This window comes from Oncorhynchus kisutch, linkage group LG17 (genome assembly GCF_002021735.2).
Source record: "Oncorhynchus kisutch isolate 150728-3 linkage group LG17, Okis_V2, whole genome shotgun sequence".
In the NCBI taxonomy this organism is placed as follows: Eukaryota; Metazoa; Chordata; class Actinopteri; order Salmoniformes; family Salmonidae; genus Oncorhynchus; species Oncorhynchus kisutch.
This window is the reverse complement of record NC_034190.2, coordinates 82,852,732-82,869,135: the sequence shown is the minus strand read 5'-3', so window position 1 is coordinate 82,869,135 and position 16,404 is coordinate 82,852,732. Positions and strand designations below refer to the sequence as shown.

Genomic DNA, 16,404 nt, shown 5'->3' with positions numbered 1-16,404 from the left:
TCCCTACTGTCTGTGTCCCTACTCCCTACTGTCTGTGTCCACACTCCCTCCTGTCTGTGTCCACACTCCCTCCTGTCTGTGTCCACACTCCCTACTGTCTGTGTCCACACTCCCTACTGTCTGTGTCCCTACTGTCTGTGTCCCTACTCCCTACTGTCTGTGTCCATACTCCCTACTGTCTGTGTCCACACTCCCTACTGTCCGTGTCCACACTCCCTACTGTCTGTGTCCCTACTCCCTACTGTCTGTGTCCCTACTCCCTACTGTCTGTGTCCACACTCCCTACTGTCTGTGTCCACACTCCCTACTGTCTGTGTCCACGCTCCCTACTATCTGTGTCCCTACTGTCTGTGTCCCTACTGTCTGTGTCCCTACTCCCTACTGTCTGTGTCCACACTTATTCATCTCATATGCATACGTTGATACTGTACTCTATATCATCGACTGCATCCTTATGTAATACATGTATCACTAGCCACTTTAACTATGCCACTTGGTTTACATACTCATCTCATATGTATATACTGTACTCGATATCATCTACTGTATCTTGCCTATGCTGCTCTGTACCAGCACTCATTCATATATCCTTATGTACATATTCTTTATCCCCTTACACTGTGTATAAGACAGTAGTTTTTTTTGGAATTGTTAGTTCGATTACTTGTTCGTTATTACTGCATTGTCGGAACTAGAAGCACAAGCATTTCGCTACACTCGCATTAACATCTGCTAACCATGTGTATGTGACAAATAAATTTGATTTGATTTGATTTACTGTCTGTGTCGGGACGATGCCTCTGCAAGGTCAGACCTCCTGTCTGTGTCCATGCTCCCTACTGTCTGTGTCCCTACTGTCTGTGTCCCTACTCCCTACTGTCTGTGTCCCTACTGTCTGTGTCCCTACTCCCTACTGTCTGTGTCCCTACTGTCTGTGTCCCTACTGTCTGTGTCCCTACTCCCTACTGTCTGTGTCCCTACTCCCTACTGTCTGTGTCCACACTCCCTCCTGTCTGTGTCCACACTCCCTACTGTCTGTGTCCACACTCCCTACTGTCTGTGTCCCTACGGTCTGTGTCCCTACTCCCTACTGTCTGTGTCCCTACTGTCTGTGTCCCTACTCCCTACTGTCTGTGTCCACACTCCCTCCTGTCTGTGTCCACACTCCCTACTGTCTGTGTCCACACTCCCTACTGTCTGTGTCCCTACTGTCTGTGTCCCTACTCCCTACTGTCTGTGTCCCTACTGTCTGTGTCCCTACTGTCTGTGTCCCTACTCCCTACTGTCTGTGTCCACACTCCCTCCTGTCTGTGTCCACACTCCCTACTGTCCGTGTCCCTACTGTCTGTGTCCCTACTCCCTACTGTCTGTGTCCCTACTCCCTACTGTCTGTGTCCCTACTCCCTCCTGTCCGTGTCCATCCTCCCTACTGTCTGTGTCCCTACTCCCTAATGTCTGTGTGAACTCCACCCTACTGTCTGTGTGAACTCCACCCTACTGTCTGTGTGAACTCCACCCTACTTCCTGTGTGAAATCCACCCTACTGTCTGTGTGAACTCCACCCTACTGTCTGTGTGAACTCCACCCTACTGTCTGTGTCCCTACTCCCTACTGTCTGTGTGAACTCCACCCTACTGTCTGTGTGAACTCCACCCTACTGTCTGTGTGAACTCTACCCTACTGTCTGTGTGAACTCCACCCTACTGTCCGTGTGAACTCCACCCTACTGTCTGTGTGAACTCCACCCTACTTTCTGTGTGAACTCCACCCTACTGTCTGTGTGAACTCCACCCTACTGTCTGTGTGAACTCCACCCTACTGTCTGTGTCCCTACTCCCTACTGTCTGTGTCCACACTCCCTACTGTCCGTGTCCCTACTGTCTGTGTCCATACTCCCTACTGTCTGTGTCCATACTCCCTACTGTCTGTGTCCCTACTCCCTCCTGTCCGTGTCCCTACTGTCTGTGTCCATACTCCCTACTGTCTGTGTCCATACTCCCTACTGTCTGTGTCCCTACTCCCTCCTGTCCGTGTCCACACTCCCTCCTGTCCGTGTCCCTACTCCCTACTGTCTGTGTCCCTACTCCCTACTGTCTGTGTCCCTTCTCCCTACTGTCTGTGTCCATACTCCCTACTGTCTGTGTCCACACTCCCTACTGTCCGTGTCCACACTCCCTACTGTCTGTGTCCCTACTGTCTGTGTCCCTACTCCCTACTGTCTGTGTCCCTACTCCCTACTGTCTGTGTCCATACTCCCTACTGTCTGTGTCCACACTCCCTACTGTCTGTGTCCCTACTGTCTGTGTCCACACTCCCTACTGTCTGTGTCCACGCTCCCTACTGTCTGTGTCCCTACTGTCTGTGTCCCTACTCCCTACTGTCTGTGTCCACACTTATTCATCTCATATGCATACGTAGATACTGTACTCTATATCATCGACTGCATCCTTATGTAATACATGTATCACTAGCCACTTTAACTATGCCACTTGGTTTACATACTCATCTCATATGTATATACTGTACTCGATATCATCTACTGTATCTTGCCTATGCTGCTCTGTACCAGCACTCATTCATATATCCTTATGTACATATTCTTTATCCCCTTACACTGTGTATAAGACAGTAGTTTTTTTTGGGAATTGTTAGTTCGATTACTTGTTCGTTATTACTGCATTGTCGGAACTAGAAGCACAAGCATTTCGCTACACTCGCATTAACATCTGCTAACCATGTGTATGTGACAAATACATTTTATTTGATTTACTGTCTGTGTCGGGACGATGCCTCTGCAAGGTCAGACCTCCTGTCTGTGTCCATGCTCCCTACTGTCTGTGTCCCTACTGTCTGTGTCCCTACTCCCTACTGTCTGTGTCCCTACTGTCTGTGTCCCTACTCCCTACTGTCTGTGTCCCTACTGTCTGTGTCCCTACTGTCTGTGTCCCTACTGTCTGTGTCCCTACTCCCTACTGTCTGTGTCCACACTCCCTCCTGTCTGTGCCCACACTCCCTACTGTCCGTGTCCCTACTGTCTGTGTCCATACTCCCTACTGTCTGTGTCCACACTCCCTACTGTCTGTGTCCCTACTCCCTACTGTCTGTGTCCCTACTCCCTACTGTCTGTGTCCATACTCCCTACTGTCTGTGTGAACTCCACCCTACTTTCTGTGTGAAATCCACCCTACTGTCTGTGTGAACTCCACCCTACTGTCTGTGTCCCTACTCCCTACTGTCTGTGTGAACTCCACCCTACTGTCTGTGTCCATACTCCCTACTGTCTGTGTCCACACTCCCTACTGTCTGTGTCCCTACTCCCTACTGTCTGTGTCCCTACTCCCTACTGTCTGTGTCCATACTCCCTACTGTCTGTGTGAACTCCACCCTACTTTCTGTGTGAAATCCACCCTACTGTCTGTGTGAACTCCACCCTACTGTCTGTGTGAACTCCACCCTACTGTCTGTGTCCCTACTCCCTACTGTCTGTGTGAACTCCACCCTACTGTCTGTGTGACCTCCACCCTACTCTGTGTGACCTCCACCCTACTGTCTGTGTGAACTCCACCCTACTGTCTGTGTGAACTCCACCCTACTGTCTGTGTGAACTCCACCCTACTTTCTGTGTGAAATCCACCCTACTGTCTGTGTGAACTCCACCCTACTGTCTGTGTGAACTCCACCCTACTGTCTGTGTGAACTCCACCCTACTGTCTGTGTGAACTCCAACCCTACTGTCTGTGTCCCTACTCCCTACTGTCTGTGTGAACTCCACCCTACTGTCTGTGTGACCTCCACCCTACTGTCTGTGTCCCTACTCCCTACTGTCTGTGTGAACTCCACCCTACTGTCTGTGTGACCTCCACCCTACTGTCTGTGTCCCTACTCCCTACTGTCTGTGTGAACTCCACCCTACTGTCTGTGTGACCTCCACCCTACTGTCTGTGTGACCTCCACCCTACTCTGTGTGACCTCCACCCTACTGTCTGAGTGAACTCCACCCTACTGTCTGTGTGAACTCCACCCTACTGTCTGTGTGAACTCCACCCTACTGTCTGTGTGACCTCCACCCTACTCTGTGTGACCTCCACCCTACTGTCTGTGTGAACTCCACCCTACTGTCTGAGTGAACTCCACCCTCCTGTCTGTGTGACCTCCACCCTACTGTCTGAGTGAACTCCACCCTCCTGTCTGTGTGACCTCCACCCTACTGTCTGTGTGACCTCCACCCTACTCTGTGTGACCTCCAACCCTACTGTCTGTGTGACCTCCACCCTACTGTCTGTGTGACCTTCTCCCTACTGTCTGTGTGACCTCCACCCTACTGTCTGTGTGTCCATACTCCCTACTGTCTGTGTCCATACTCCCTACTGTCTGTGTCCCTACTCCCTCCTGTCCGTGTCCCTACTGTCTGTGTCCATACTCCCTACTGTCTGTGTCCATACTCCCTACTGTCTGTGTCCCTACTCCCTCCTGTCCGTGTCCACACTCCCTCCTGTCCGTGTCCCTACTCCCTACTGTCTGTGTCCCTACTCCCTACTGTCTGTGTCCCTACTCCCTACTGTCTGTGTCCATACTCCCTACTGTCTGTGTCCACACTCCCTACTGTCCGTGTCCACACTCCCTACTGTCTGTGTCCCTACTGTCTGTGTCCCTACTCCCTACTGTCTGTGTCCCTACTCCCTACTGTCTGTGTCCATACTCCCTACTGTCTGTGTCCACACTCCCTACTGTCTGTGTCCCTACTGTCTGTGTCCACACTCCCTACTGTCTGTGTCCACGCTCCCTACTGTCTGTGTCCCTACTGTCTGTGTCCCTACTCCCTACTGTCTGTGTCCACACTTATTCATCTCATATGCATACGTAGATACTGTACTCTATATCATCGACTGCATCCTTATGTAATACATGTATCACTAGCCACTTTAACTATGCCACTTGGTTTACATACTCATCTCATATGTATATACTGTACTCGATATCATCTACTGTATCTTGCCTATGCTGCTCTGTACCAGCACTCATTCATATATCCTTATGTACATATTCTTTATCCCCTTACACTGTGTATAAGACAGTAGTTTTTTTTGGAATTGTTAGTTCGATTACTTGTTCGTTATTACTGCATTGTCGGAACTAGAAGCACAAGCATTTCGCTACACTCGCATTAACATCTGCTAACCATGTGTATGTGACAAATAAATTTGATTTGATTTACTGTCTGTGTCGGGACGATGCCTCTGCAAGGTCAGACCTCCTGTCTGTGTCCATGCTCCCTACTGTCTGTGTCCCTACTGTCTGTGTCCCTACTCCCTACTGTCTGTGTCCCTACTGTCTGTGTCCCTACTCCCTACTGTCTGTGTCCCTACTGTCTGTGTCCCTACTGTCTGTGTCCCTACTGTCTGTGTCCCTACTCCCTACTGTCTGTGTCCACACTCCCTCCTGTCTGTGCCCACACTCCCTACTGTCCGTGTCCCTACTGTCTGTGTCCATACTCCCTACTGTCTGTGTCCACACTCCCTACTGTCTGTGTCCCTACTCCCTACTGTCTGTGTCCCTACTCCCTACTGTCTGTGTCCATACTCCCTACTGTCTGTGTGAACTCCACCCTACTTTCTGTGTGAAATCCACCCTACTGTCTGTGTGAACTCCACCCTACTGTCTGTGTGAACTCCACCCTACTGTCTGTGTCCCTACTCCCTACTGTCTGTGTGAACTCCACCCTACTGTCTGTGTGACCTCCACCCTACTCTGTGTGACCTCCACCCTACTGTCTGTGTGAACTCCACCCTACTGTCTGTGTGAACTCCACCCTACTTTCTGTGTGAAATCCACCCTACTGTCTGTGTGAACTCCACCCTACTGTCTGTGTGAACTCCAACCCTACTGTCTGTGTCCCTACTCCCTACTGTCTGTGTGAACTCCACCCTACTGTCTGTGTGACCTCCACCCTACTGTCTGTGTCCCTACTCCCTACTGTCTGTGTGAACTCCACCCTACTGTCTGTGTGACCTCCACCCTACTGTCTGTGTCCCTACTCCCTACTGTCTGTGTGAACTCCACCCTACTGTCTGTGTGACCTCCACCCTACTGTCTGTGTGACCTCCACCCTACTCTGTGTGACCTCCACCCTACTGTCTGAGTGAACTCCACCCTACTGTCTGTGTGAACTCCACCCTACTGTCTGTGTGAACTCCACCCTACTGTCTGTGTGACCTCCACCCTACTCTGTGTGACCTCCACCCTACTGTCTGTGTGAACTCCACCCTACTGTCTGAGTGAACTCCACCCTCCTGTCTGTGTGACCTCCACCCTACTGTCTGAGTGAACTCCACCCTCCTGTCTGTGTGATCTCCACCCTACTGTCTGTGTGACCTCCACCCTACTCTGTGTGACCTCCAACCCTACTGTCTGTGTGACCCTCCACCCTACTGTCTGTGTGACCTTCTCCCTACTGTCTGTGTGACCTCCACCCTACTCTGTGTGACCTCCACCCTACTGTCTGTGTGACCTCCACCCTACTGTCTGTGTGAACTCCACCCTACTGTCTGTGTGAACTCCACCCTACTGTCTGTGTGACCTCCACCCTACTGTCTGTGTGACCTCCACCCTACTCTGTGTGACCTCCACCCTACTGTCTGTGTGAACTCCACCCTACTGTCTGTGTGAACTCCACCCTACTTTCTGTGTGAACTCCACCCTACTGTCTGTGTGACCTCCACCCTACTGTCTGTGTGTCCATACTCCCTACTGTCTGTGTCCATACTCCCTACTGTCTGTGTCCCTACTCCCTCCTGTCCGTGTCCCTACTGTCTGTGTCCATACTCCCTACTGTCTGTGTCCATACTCCCTACTGTCTGTGTCCCTACTCCCTCCTGTCCGTGTCCACACTCCCTCCTGTCCGTGTCCCTACTCCCTACTGTCTGTGTCCCTACTCCCTACTGTCTGTGTCCCTACTCCCTACTGTCTGTGTCCATACTCCCTACTGTCTGTGTCCACACTCCCTACTGTCCGTGTCCACACTCCCTACTGTCTGTGTCCCTACTGTCTGTGTCCCTACTCCCTACTGTCTGTGTCCCTACTCCCTACTGTCTGTGTCCATACTCCCTACTGTCTGTGTCCACACTCCCTACTGTCTGTGTCCCTACTGTCTGTGTCCACACTCCCTACTGTCTGTGTCCACGCTCCCTACTGTCTGTGTCCCTACTGTCTGTGTCCCTACTCCCTACTGTCTGTGTCCACACTTATTCATCTCATATGCATACGTAGATACTGTACTCTATATCATCGACTGCATCCTTATGTAATACATGTATCACTAGCCACTTTAACTATGCCACTTGGTTTACATACTCATCTCATATGTATATACTGTACTCGATATCATCTACTGTATCTTGCCTATGCTGCTCTGTACCAGCACTCATTCATATATCCTTATGTACATATTCTTTATCCCCTTACACTGTGTATAAGACAGTAGTTTTTTTGGAATTGTTAGTTCGATTACTTGTTCGTTATTACTGCATTGTCGGAACTAGAAGCACAAGCATTTCGCTACACTCGCATTAACATCTGCTAACCATGTGTATGTGACAAATAAATTTGATTTGATTTACTGTCTGTGTCGGGACGATGCCTCTGCAAGGTCAGACCTCCTGTCTGTGTCCATGCTCCCTACTGTCTGTGTCCCTACTGTCTGTGTCCCTACTCCCTACTGTCTGTGTCCCTACTGTCTGTGTCCCTACTCCCTACTGTCTGTGTCCCTACTGTCTGTGTCCCTACTGTCTGTGTCCCTACTGTCTGTGTCCACACTCCCTCCTGTCTGTGCCCACACTCCCTACTGTCCGTGTCCCTACTGTCTGTGTCCATACTCCCTACTGTCTGTGTCCACACTCCCTACTGTCTGTGTCCCTACTCCCTACTGTCTGTGTCCCTACTCCCTACTGTCTGTGTCCATACTCCCTACTGTCTGTGTGAACTCCACCCTACTTTCTGTGTGAAATCCACCCTACTGTCTGTGTGAACTCCACCCTACTGTCTGTGTCCCTACTCCCTACTGTCTGTGTGAACTCCACCCTACTGTCTGTGTCCATACTCCCTACTGTCTGTGTCCACACTCCCTACTGTCTGTGTCCCTACTCCCTACTGTCTGTGTCCCTACTCCCTACTGTCTGTGTCCATACTCCCTACTGTCTGTGTGAACTCCACCCTACTTTCTGTGTGAAATCCACCCTACTGTCTGTGTGAACTCCACCCTACTGTCTGTGTGAACTCCACCCTACTGTCTGTGTCCCTACTCCCTACTGTCTGTGTGAACTCCACCCTACTGTCTGTGTGACCTCCACCCTACTCTGTGTGACCTCCACCCTACTGTCTGTGTGAACTCCACCCTACTGTCTGTGTGAACTCCACCCTACTTTCTGTGTGAAATCCACCCTACTGTCTGTGTGAACTCCACCCTACTGTCTGTGTGAACTCCAACCCTACTGTCTGTGTCCCTACTCCCTACTGTCTGTGTGAACTCCACCCTACTGTCTGTGTGACCTCCACCCTACTGTCTGTGTCCCTACTCCCTACTGTCTGTGTGAACTCCACCCTACTGTCTGTGTGACCTCCACCCTACTGTCTGTGTCCCTACTCCCTACTGTCTGTGTGAACTCCACCCTACTGTCTGTGTGACCTCCACCCTACTGTCTGTGTGACCTCCACCCTACTCTGTGTGACCTCCACCCTACTGTCTGAGTGAACTCCACCCTACTGTCTGTGTGAACTCCACCCTACTGTCTGTGTGAACTCCACCCTACTGTCTGTGTGACCTCCACCCTACTCTGTGTGACCTCCACCCTACTGTCTGTGTGAACTCCACCCTACTGTCTGAGTGAACTCCACCCTCCTGTCTGTGTGACCTCCACCCTACTGTCTGAGTGAACTCCACCCTCCTGTCTGTGTGATCTCCACCCTACTGTCTGTGTGACCTCCACCCTACTCTGTGTGACCTCCAACCCTACTGTCTGTGTGACCTCCACCCTACTGTCTGTGTGACCTTCTCCCTACTGTCTGTGTGACCTCCACCCTACTCTGTGTGACCTCCACCCTACTGTCTGTGTGACCTCCACCCTACTGTCTGTGTGAACTCCACCCTACTGTCTGTGTGAACTCCACCCTACTGTCTGTGTGACCTCCACCCTACTGTCTGTGTGACCTCCACCCTACTCTGTGTGACCTCCACCCTACTGTCTGTGTGAACTCCACCCTACTGTCTGTGTGAACTCCACCCTACTTTCTGTGTGAACTCCACCCTACTGTCTGTGTGAACTCCACCCTACTGTCTGTGTCCCTACTCCCTACTGTCTGTGTGAACTCCACCCTACTGTCTGTGTGACCTCCACCCTACGGTCTGTGTGACCTCCACCCTACTCTGTGTGACCTCCACCCTACTCTGTGTGACCTCCACCCTACTCTGTGTGACCTCCACCCTACTCTGTGTGACCTCCACCCTACTGTCTGTGTGACCTCCACCCTACTGTCTGTGTGACCTCCACCCTACTGTCTGTGTGAACTCCACCCTACTGTCTGAGTGAACTCCACCCTACTGTCTGTGTGAACTCCACCCTACTGTCTGAGTGAACTCCACCCTACTGTCTGAGTGAACTCCACCCTACTGTCTGAGTGAACTCCACCCTACTGTCTGTGTGAACTCCACCCTACTGTCTGTGTGAACTCCACCCTACTGTCTGTGTGACCTCCACCCTACTGTCTGTGTGAACTCTACCCTACTGTCTGTGTGACCTCCACCCTACTGTCTGTGTGAACTCCACCCTACTGTCTGTGTGACCTCCACCCTACTGTCTGTGTGAACTCCACCCTACTGTCTGTGTGACCTCCACCCTACTCTGTGTGACCTCCACCCTACTGTCTGTGTGAACTCCACCCTACTGTCTGTGTGAACTCCACCCTACTGTCTGTGTGAACTCCACCCTACTGTCTGTGTGACCTCCACCCTACTGTCTGTGTGACCTCCACCCTACTGTCTGTGTGACCTCCACCCTACTGTCTGTGTGAACTCCACCCTACTGTCTGTGTGAACTCCACCCTACTGTCTGTGTGACCTCCACCCTACTGTCTGTGTGACCTCCACCCTACTGTCTGTGTGACCTCCACCCTACTCTGTGTGAACTCCACCCTACTGTCTGTGTGAACTCCACCCTACTTTCTGTGTGAACTCCACCCTACTGTCTGTGTGAACTCCACCCTACTGTCTGTGTCCCTACTCCCTACTGTCTGTGTGAACTCCACCCTACTGTCTTTGTGACCTCCACCCTACTCTGTGTGACCTCCACCCTACTCTGTGTGACCTCCACCCTACTCTGTGTGACCTCCACCCTACTCTGTGTGACCTCCACCCTACTGTCTGTGTGAACTCTACCCTACTGTCTGTGTGACCTCCACCCTACTGTCTGTGTGAACTCCACCCTACTGTCTGTGTGACCTCCACCCTACTGTCTGTGTGAACTCCACCCTACTGTCTGTGTGACCTCCACCCTACTCTGTGTGACCTCCACCCTACTGTCTGTGTGAACTCCACCCTACTGTCTGTGTGAACTCCACCCTACTGTCTGTGTGAACTCCACCCTACTGTCTGTGTGACCTCCACCCTACTGTCTGTGTGACCTCCACCCTACTGTCTGTGTGACCTCCACCCTACTGTCTGTGTGAACTCCACCCTACTGTCTGTGTGAACTCCACCCTACTGTCTGTGTGACCTCCACCCTACTGTCTGTGTGACCTCCACCCTACTGTCTGTGTGACCTCCACCCTACTCTGTGTGAACTCCACCCTACTGTCTGTGTGAACTCCACCCTACTTTCTGTGTGAACTCCACCCTACTGTCTGTGTGAACTCCACCCTACTGTCTGTGTCCCTACTCCCTACTGTCTGTGTGAACTCCACCCTACTGTCTGTGTGACCCCCTACTCTGTGTGACCTCCACCCTACTCTGTGTGACCTCCACCCTACTCTGTGTGACCTCCACCCTACTCTGTGTGACCTCCACCCTACTGTCTGTGTGACCTCCACCCTACTGTCTGTGTGACCTCCACCCTACTGTCTGTATGACCTCCACCCTACCGTCTGTGTGAACTCTACCCTACTGTCTGAGTGAATTCCACCCTACTGTCTGTGAACTCCACCCTACTGTCTGAGTGAACTCCACCCTACTGTCTGAGTGAACTCCACCCTACTGTCTGAGTGAACTCCACCCTACTGTCTGAGTGAACTCCACCCTACTGTCTGTGTGAACTCCACCCTACTGTCTGTGTGACCTCCACCCTACTGTCTGTGTGAACTCCACCCTACTGTCTGTGTGACCTCCACCCTACTGTCTGTGTGAACTCCACCCTACTGTCTGTGTCCCTACTCCCTACTGTCTGTGTGAACTCCACCCTACTGTCTGTGTGACCTCCACCCTACTGTCTGTGTGAACTCCACCCTACTGTCTGTGTGACCTCCACCCTACTCTGTGTGACCTCCACCCTACTGTCTGTGTGAACTCCACCCTACTGTCTGTGTGAACTCCACCCTACTGTCTGTGTGAACTCCACCCTACTGTCTGTGTGACCTCCACCCTACTGTCTGTGTGACATCCACCCTACTGTCTGTGTGACCTCCACCCTACTGTCTGTGACCTCCACCCTACTGTCTGTGTGAACTCCACCCTACTGTCTGTGTGACCTCCACCCTACTGTCTGTGTCCCTACTCCCTACTGTCTGTGTGAACTCCACCCTACTGTCTGTGTGACCTCCACCCTACTGTCTGTGTGACCTCCACCCTACTGTCTGTGTGACCTCCACCCTACTCTGTGTGAACTCCACCCTACTGTCTGTGTGAACTCCACCCTACTGTCTGTGTGACCTCCACCCTACTGTCTGTGTGACCTCCACCCTACTGTCTGTGTGACCTCCACCCTACTGTCTGTGTGAACTCCACCCTACTCTGTGTGACCTCCACCCTACTGTCTGTGTGACCTCCACCCTACTGTCTGTGTGACCTCCACCCTACTGTCTGTGTGACCTCCACCCTACTGTCTGTGTGAACTCCACCCTACTGTCTGTGTGACCTCCACCCTACTGTCTGTGTGACCTCCACCCTACCGTCTGTGTGACCTCCACCCTACTGTCTGTTTGACCTCCACCCTACTCTGTGTGAAATTTACTTTAATGTCAATGTAAAATGTATTTCCTCTCTCTGCTACATAACATAATGAATCCTGGCCATGTTTTTTCTGTGCACCCTTAGATTGGTATTTAGAGGCAGATTAAGTTATTTCATTTTTCATGGTCCTTCGAAGTTGGATATGTTCAACCAGGAAGCAGATCCTCACCAGGACGTTATTGGCCAAGTAGCAAACTTTCTCACTTTCCTTTTTTTTCAGGAGAATGTCCAGGATGGTCGTTGTGACCAGTGCAGAGTGGAGACCTTCCACCTTGACCCCACCAACCCTAAAGGCTGCACTTCCTGTTTCTGTTTCGGAGCCACCAACCGCTGTCGCAGCTCAGAGAAACGACGGACTGAGGTAGAGGGACAGCGGACACGGGGTTATGCTTATAGTTTGTGTGTTTGCTCAACAGATCCATATTTTGCCCGCAGGTTCCCCAGAATATATTGCATCTGACATAAAACTCAGGAGATGTACTTTTTTTGTGCTACGAACACAATTTAGCATGTTTTGAATCAAAGCTGTTTAAGTAGAGTTTGTTAATACATATTACCATTGTTATGTTTTGTAATGTATAATCCCCGGGTGATGGACATGATGGTCTGGGTGCTGCTGGGAACAGACAGACAGGAAGTGTTATATTACAATGTAATGTATAATCCCCGGGTGATGGACATGATGATCTGGGTGCTGCTGGGAACAGACAGACAGGAAGTGTTATATTACAATGTAATGTATAATCCCCGGGTGATGGACATGATGGTCTGGGTGCTGCTGGGAACAGACAGACAGGAAGTGTTATATTACAATGTAATGTATAATCCCCGGGTGATGGACATGATGGTCTGGGTGCTGCTGGGAACAGACAGACAGGAAGTGTTATATTACAATGTAATGTATAATCCCCGGGTGATGGACATGATGGTCTGGGTGCTGCTGGGAACAGACAGACAGGAAGTGTTATATTACAATGTAATGTATAATCCCCGGGTGATGGACATGATGGTCTGGGTGCTGCTGGGAACAGACAGACAGGAAGTGTTATATTACAATGTAATGTATAATCCCCGGGTGATGGACATGATGGTCTGGGTGCTGCTGGGAACAGACAGACAGGAAGTGTTATATTACAATGTAATGTATAATCCCCGGGTGATGGACATGATGGTCTGGGTGCTGCTGGGAACAGACAGACAGGAAGTGTTATATTACAATGTAATGTATAATCCCCGGGTGATGGACATGATGGTGTGGGTGCTGCTGGGAACAGACAGACAGGAAGTGTTATATTACAATGTAATGTATAATCCCCGGGTGATGGACATGATGGTCTGGGTGCTGCTGGGAACAGACAGACAGGAAGTGTTATATTACAATGTAATGTATAATCCCCGGGTGATGGACATGATGGTCTGGGTGCTGCTGGGAACAGACAGACAGGAAGTGTTATATTACAATGTAATGTATAATCCCCGGGTGATGGACATGATGGTCTGGGTGCTGCTGGGAACAGACAGACAGGAAGTGTTATATTACAATGTAATGTTATTATAACATCTCTATAGGTGATGGACATGATGGTGTGGGTGCTGCTGGGAACAGACAGACAGGAAGTTCCTGTGACAGTATATCCTGATCAGCATGTGGTGGAGGCGGACCTTAGTGACGTACCTGATGTCTACCAAGACCTCCTCTGGCAGGCTCCTAGAACGTACCTGGGAGACAAGGTGGGAAATAGTCTTGTTATATATAAATGGCATTGTCTCCTCTTCAATATACGGGAGAGGCCGGGAGAGGGCAGGAGAGGGAGGATGAGAACAGGAGACGCCGGAAGAGGCCGGGAGAGGGAGGGAGAGGGCAGGAGAGGGAGGGAGAGGCCGGGAGAGGGCAGGAGAGGGAGGATGAGAACAGGAGACGCCGGAAGAGGCCGGGAGAGGGAGGGAGAGGGCAGGAGAGGGAGGGAGAGGCCGGGAGAGGGCAGGAGAGGGAGGATGAGAACAGGAGACGCCGGAAGAGGCCGGGAGAGGGAGGGAGAGGCCGGGAGAGGGAGGGAGAGACCGGGAGAGGGCGGGAGAGGTCAGGAGAGAACAGGAGAGGCCGGAAGAGGGAGGGAGAGGCCGGGAGAGGGCAGGAGAGGTAGGGAGAGGGAGAGAGAGGGCGGAAGAGGCCGGGAGAGGGCTGGAGAGGGCGGGAGAGGTCAGGAGAGAACAGGAGAGGCCGGGAGAGGGAGGGAGAGGCCGGGAGAGGGCAGGAGAGGTAGGGAGAGGGAGAGGGAGAGGGAGGGAGGAAGAGACCGGGAGAGGGCAGGAGAGGGAGGGAGAGGGAGAGAGAGAGCGGAAGAGGCCGGGAGAGGTCAGGAGAGAACAGGAGAGGCCGGGAGAGGGAGGGAGAGGCCGGGAGAGGGCAGGAGAGGTCAGGAGAGAACAGGAGAGGCCGGGAGAGGGAGGGAGAGGCCGGGAGAGGGCAGGAGAGGTAGGGAGAGGGAGAGGGAGGGAGGAAGAGACCGGGAGAGGGCAGGAGAGGGAGGGAGAGGGAGAGAGAGAGCGGAAGAGGCCGGGAGAGGTCAGGAGAGAACAGGAGAGGCCGGGAGAGGGAGGGAGAGGCCGGGAGAGGGCAGGAGAGGTAGGGAGAGGGAGAGAGAGGGCGGGAGAGGGAGGGAGGGAGAGGGCTGGAGAGGGAGGGAGAGGGAGCTGCTGGGGTGGGTGAAATAAATGCATCAGGGTTGGTGGTGACGGTTTGCAGAAGCAAGAGGAGACTACATCAGATTACACTAGTGCTAAGGACTATATATAGTTCACACACACACACACACACTAAAGAGGATGTGCAGACAGACAGAGTGTATAGAGACAGGGATCTTTGTTTTGTCTAGTACAACACCTGGCTTATCTTGAACATGCTAACCTTCCTCTACCATTATTGCCTGATCACAAGACTCTCTGGCTCTTCCTGTCTTCTGTCTCTCCCGGTGTTCTGTCTCTTTCCTGTCTTCTCTCTGGCTCTCCCGGTGTTCTGTCTCTTCCTGTCTTCTGTCTCTTCCTGTCTTCTCTCTGTCTCTTCCTGTCTTCTCTCTGTCTCCTTCCTGTCTTCTCTCGGTCTCTTCCTGTCTTCTCTCTGCTCTTCCTGTCTTCTCTGTCTCTTCCTGTCTTCTCTGTCTCTTCCTGTCTTCTGTCTCTTCCTGTCTTCTCTCTGGCTCTCCCGTGTTCTGTCTCTTCCTGTCTTCTCTCTGGCTCCTCCCGGGTTTCTGTCTCTTCCTGTCTTCTCTCTGGCTCTCCCGGTGTTCTGTCTCTTCCTGTCTTCTCTCTCGGCTCTCCCGGTGTTCTGTCTCTTCTGTCTTCTCTCTGGCTCTTCCCGGTGTTCTGTCTCTCTGTCTCTTCTGCTTCGTGTCTCTCTCTGGTCTCTCCCCGGTGTTCTGATCTCTTCCTGTCTTCTCTCCAGTCTCTTCCTGTCTTCTCTGTCTCTTCCTGTCTTCTGTCTCTTCCTGTCTTCTCTGTCTCTTCCTGTCCTTCTTCTTCTCTTCCTGTCTTCTGTCTCTGCCTGTCTTCTCTGTCTCTTCCTGTCTTCTGTCTCTTCCTGTCTTCTGTCTCTTCCTGTCTATCTCTGTCTCTTCCGGTCTTCTGTCCTCGTCTCTTCCTGTCTTCTGTCTCTTCCTGTCGTCTCCTGTCTCTCCTGTCTCTCTCTGTCTCTTCCTGTCTTCTGTCTTCTCTCTGTCTTCTCTCTTCTCGTCCTGTCTTCTCTCTGTCTCTTCCTGTCTCTCTCTGTCTCTTCCTGTCTTCCTCTGTCTCTTCCTGTCCTCTCTGTCTCTTCCTGTCTTCTCTGTCGCTTCTGTCTTCTCTGTCTCTTCCTGTCTTCTGTCTCTTCCTGTCTTCTGTCTTCCTTCTTCCTGTCTCTTCCTGTCTTCTTCCTGTCTCTCTGTCTCGTCCGGTCTTCTCTGTCTCTTCCTGTCTTCTCTCTGTCTCTTCCTGTCTTCTCTCTGTCTCTTCCTGTCTTCTCTCTGTCTCTTCCTGTCTTCTCTCTGTCTCCTTCCTGTCTTCTCTCTGTCTCTTCCTGTCTTCTCTCTGTCTCTTCCTGTCTTCTCTCTGTCTCTTCCTGTCTTCTCTGTCTCTTCCTGTCTTCTCTGTCTCTTCCTGTCTTCTGTCTCTTCCTGTCTTCTCTGTCTCTTCCTGTCTTTTCTGTCTCTTCCTGTCTT

The 16,404-nt window shown here is 51.7% G+C and overlaps 1 protein-coding gene across 1 annotated transcript in view; it reads left to right on the top strand.

Annotated features, from left to right (window-relative positions):
* LOC109885864 (laminin subunit alpha-5) overlaps nucleotides 1-16,404 on the top strand; it is a 281,944-nt gene that overhangs the window by 163,612 nt on the left and 101,928 nt on the right. The window contains 2 exon segments of the mRNA XM_031793358.1: nucleotides 12,432-12,572; nucleotides 13,781-13,942. Coding sequence (XP_031649218.1) covers nucleotides 12,432-12,572; nucleotides 13,781-13,942 — 303 coding nt within the window.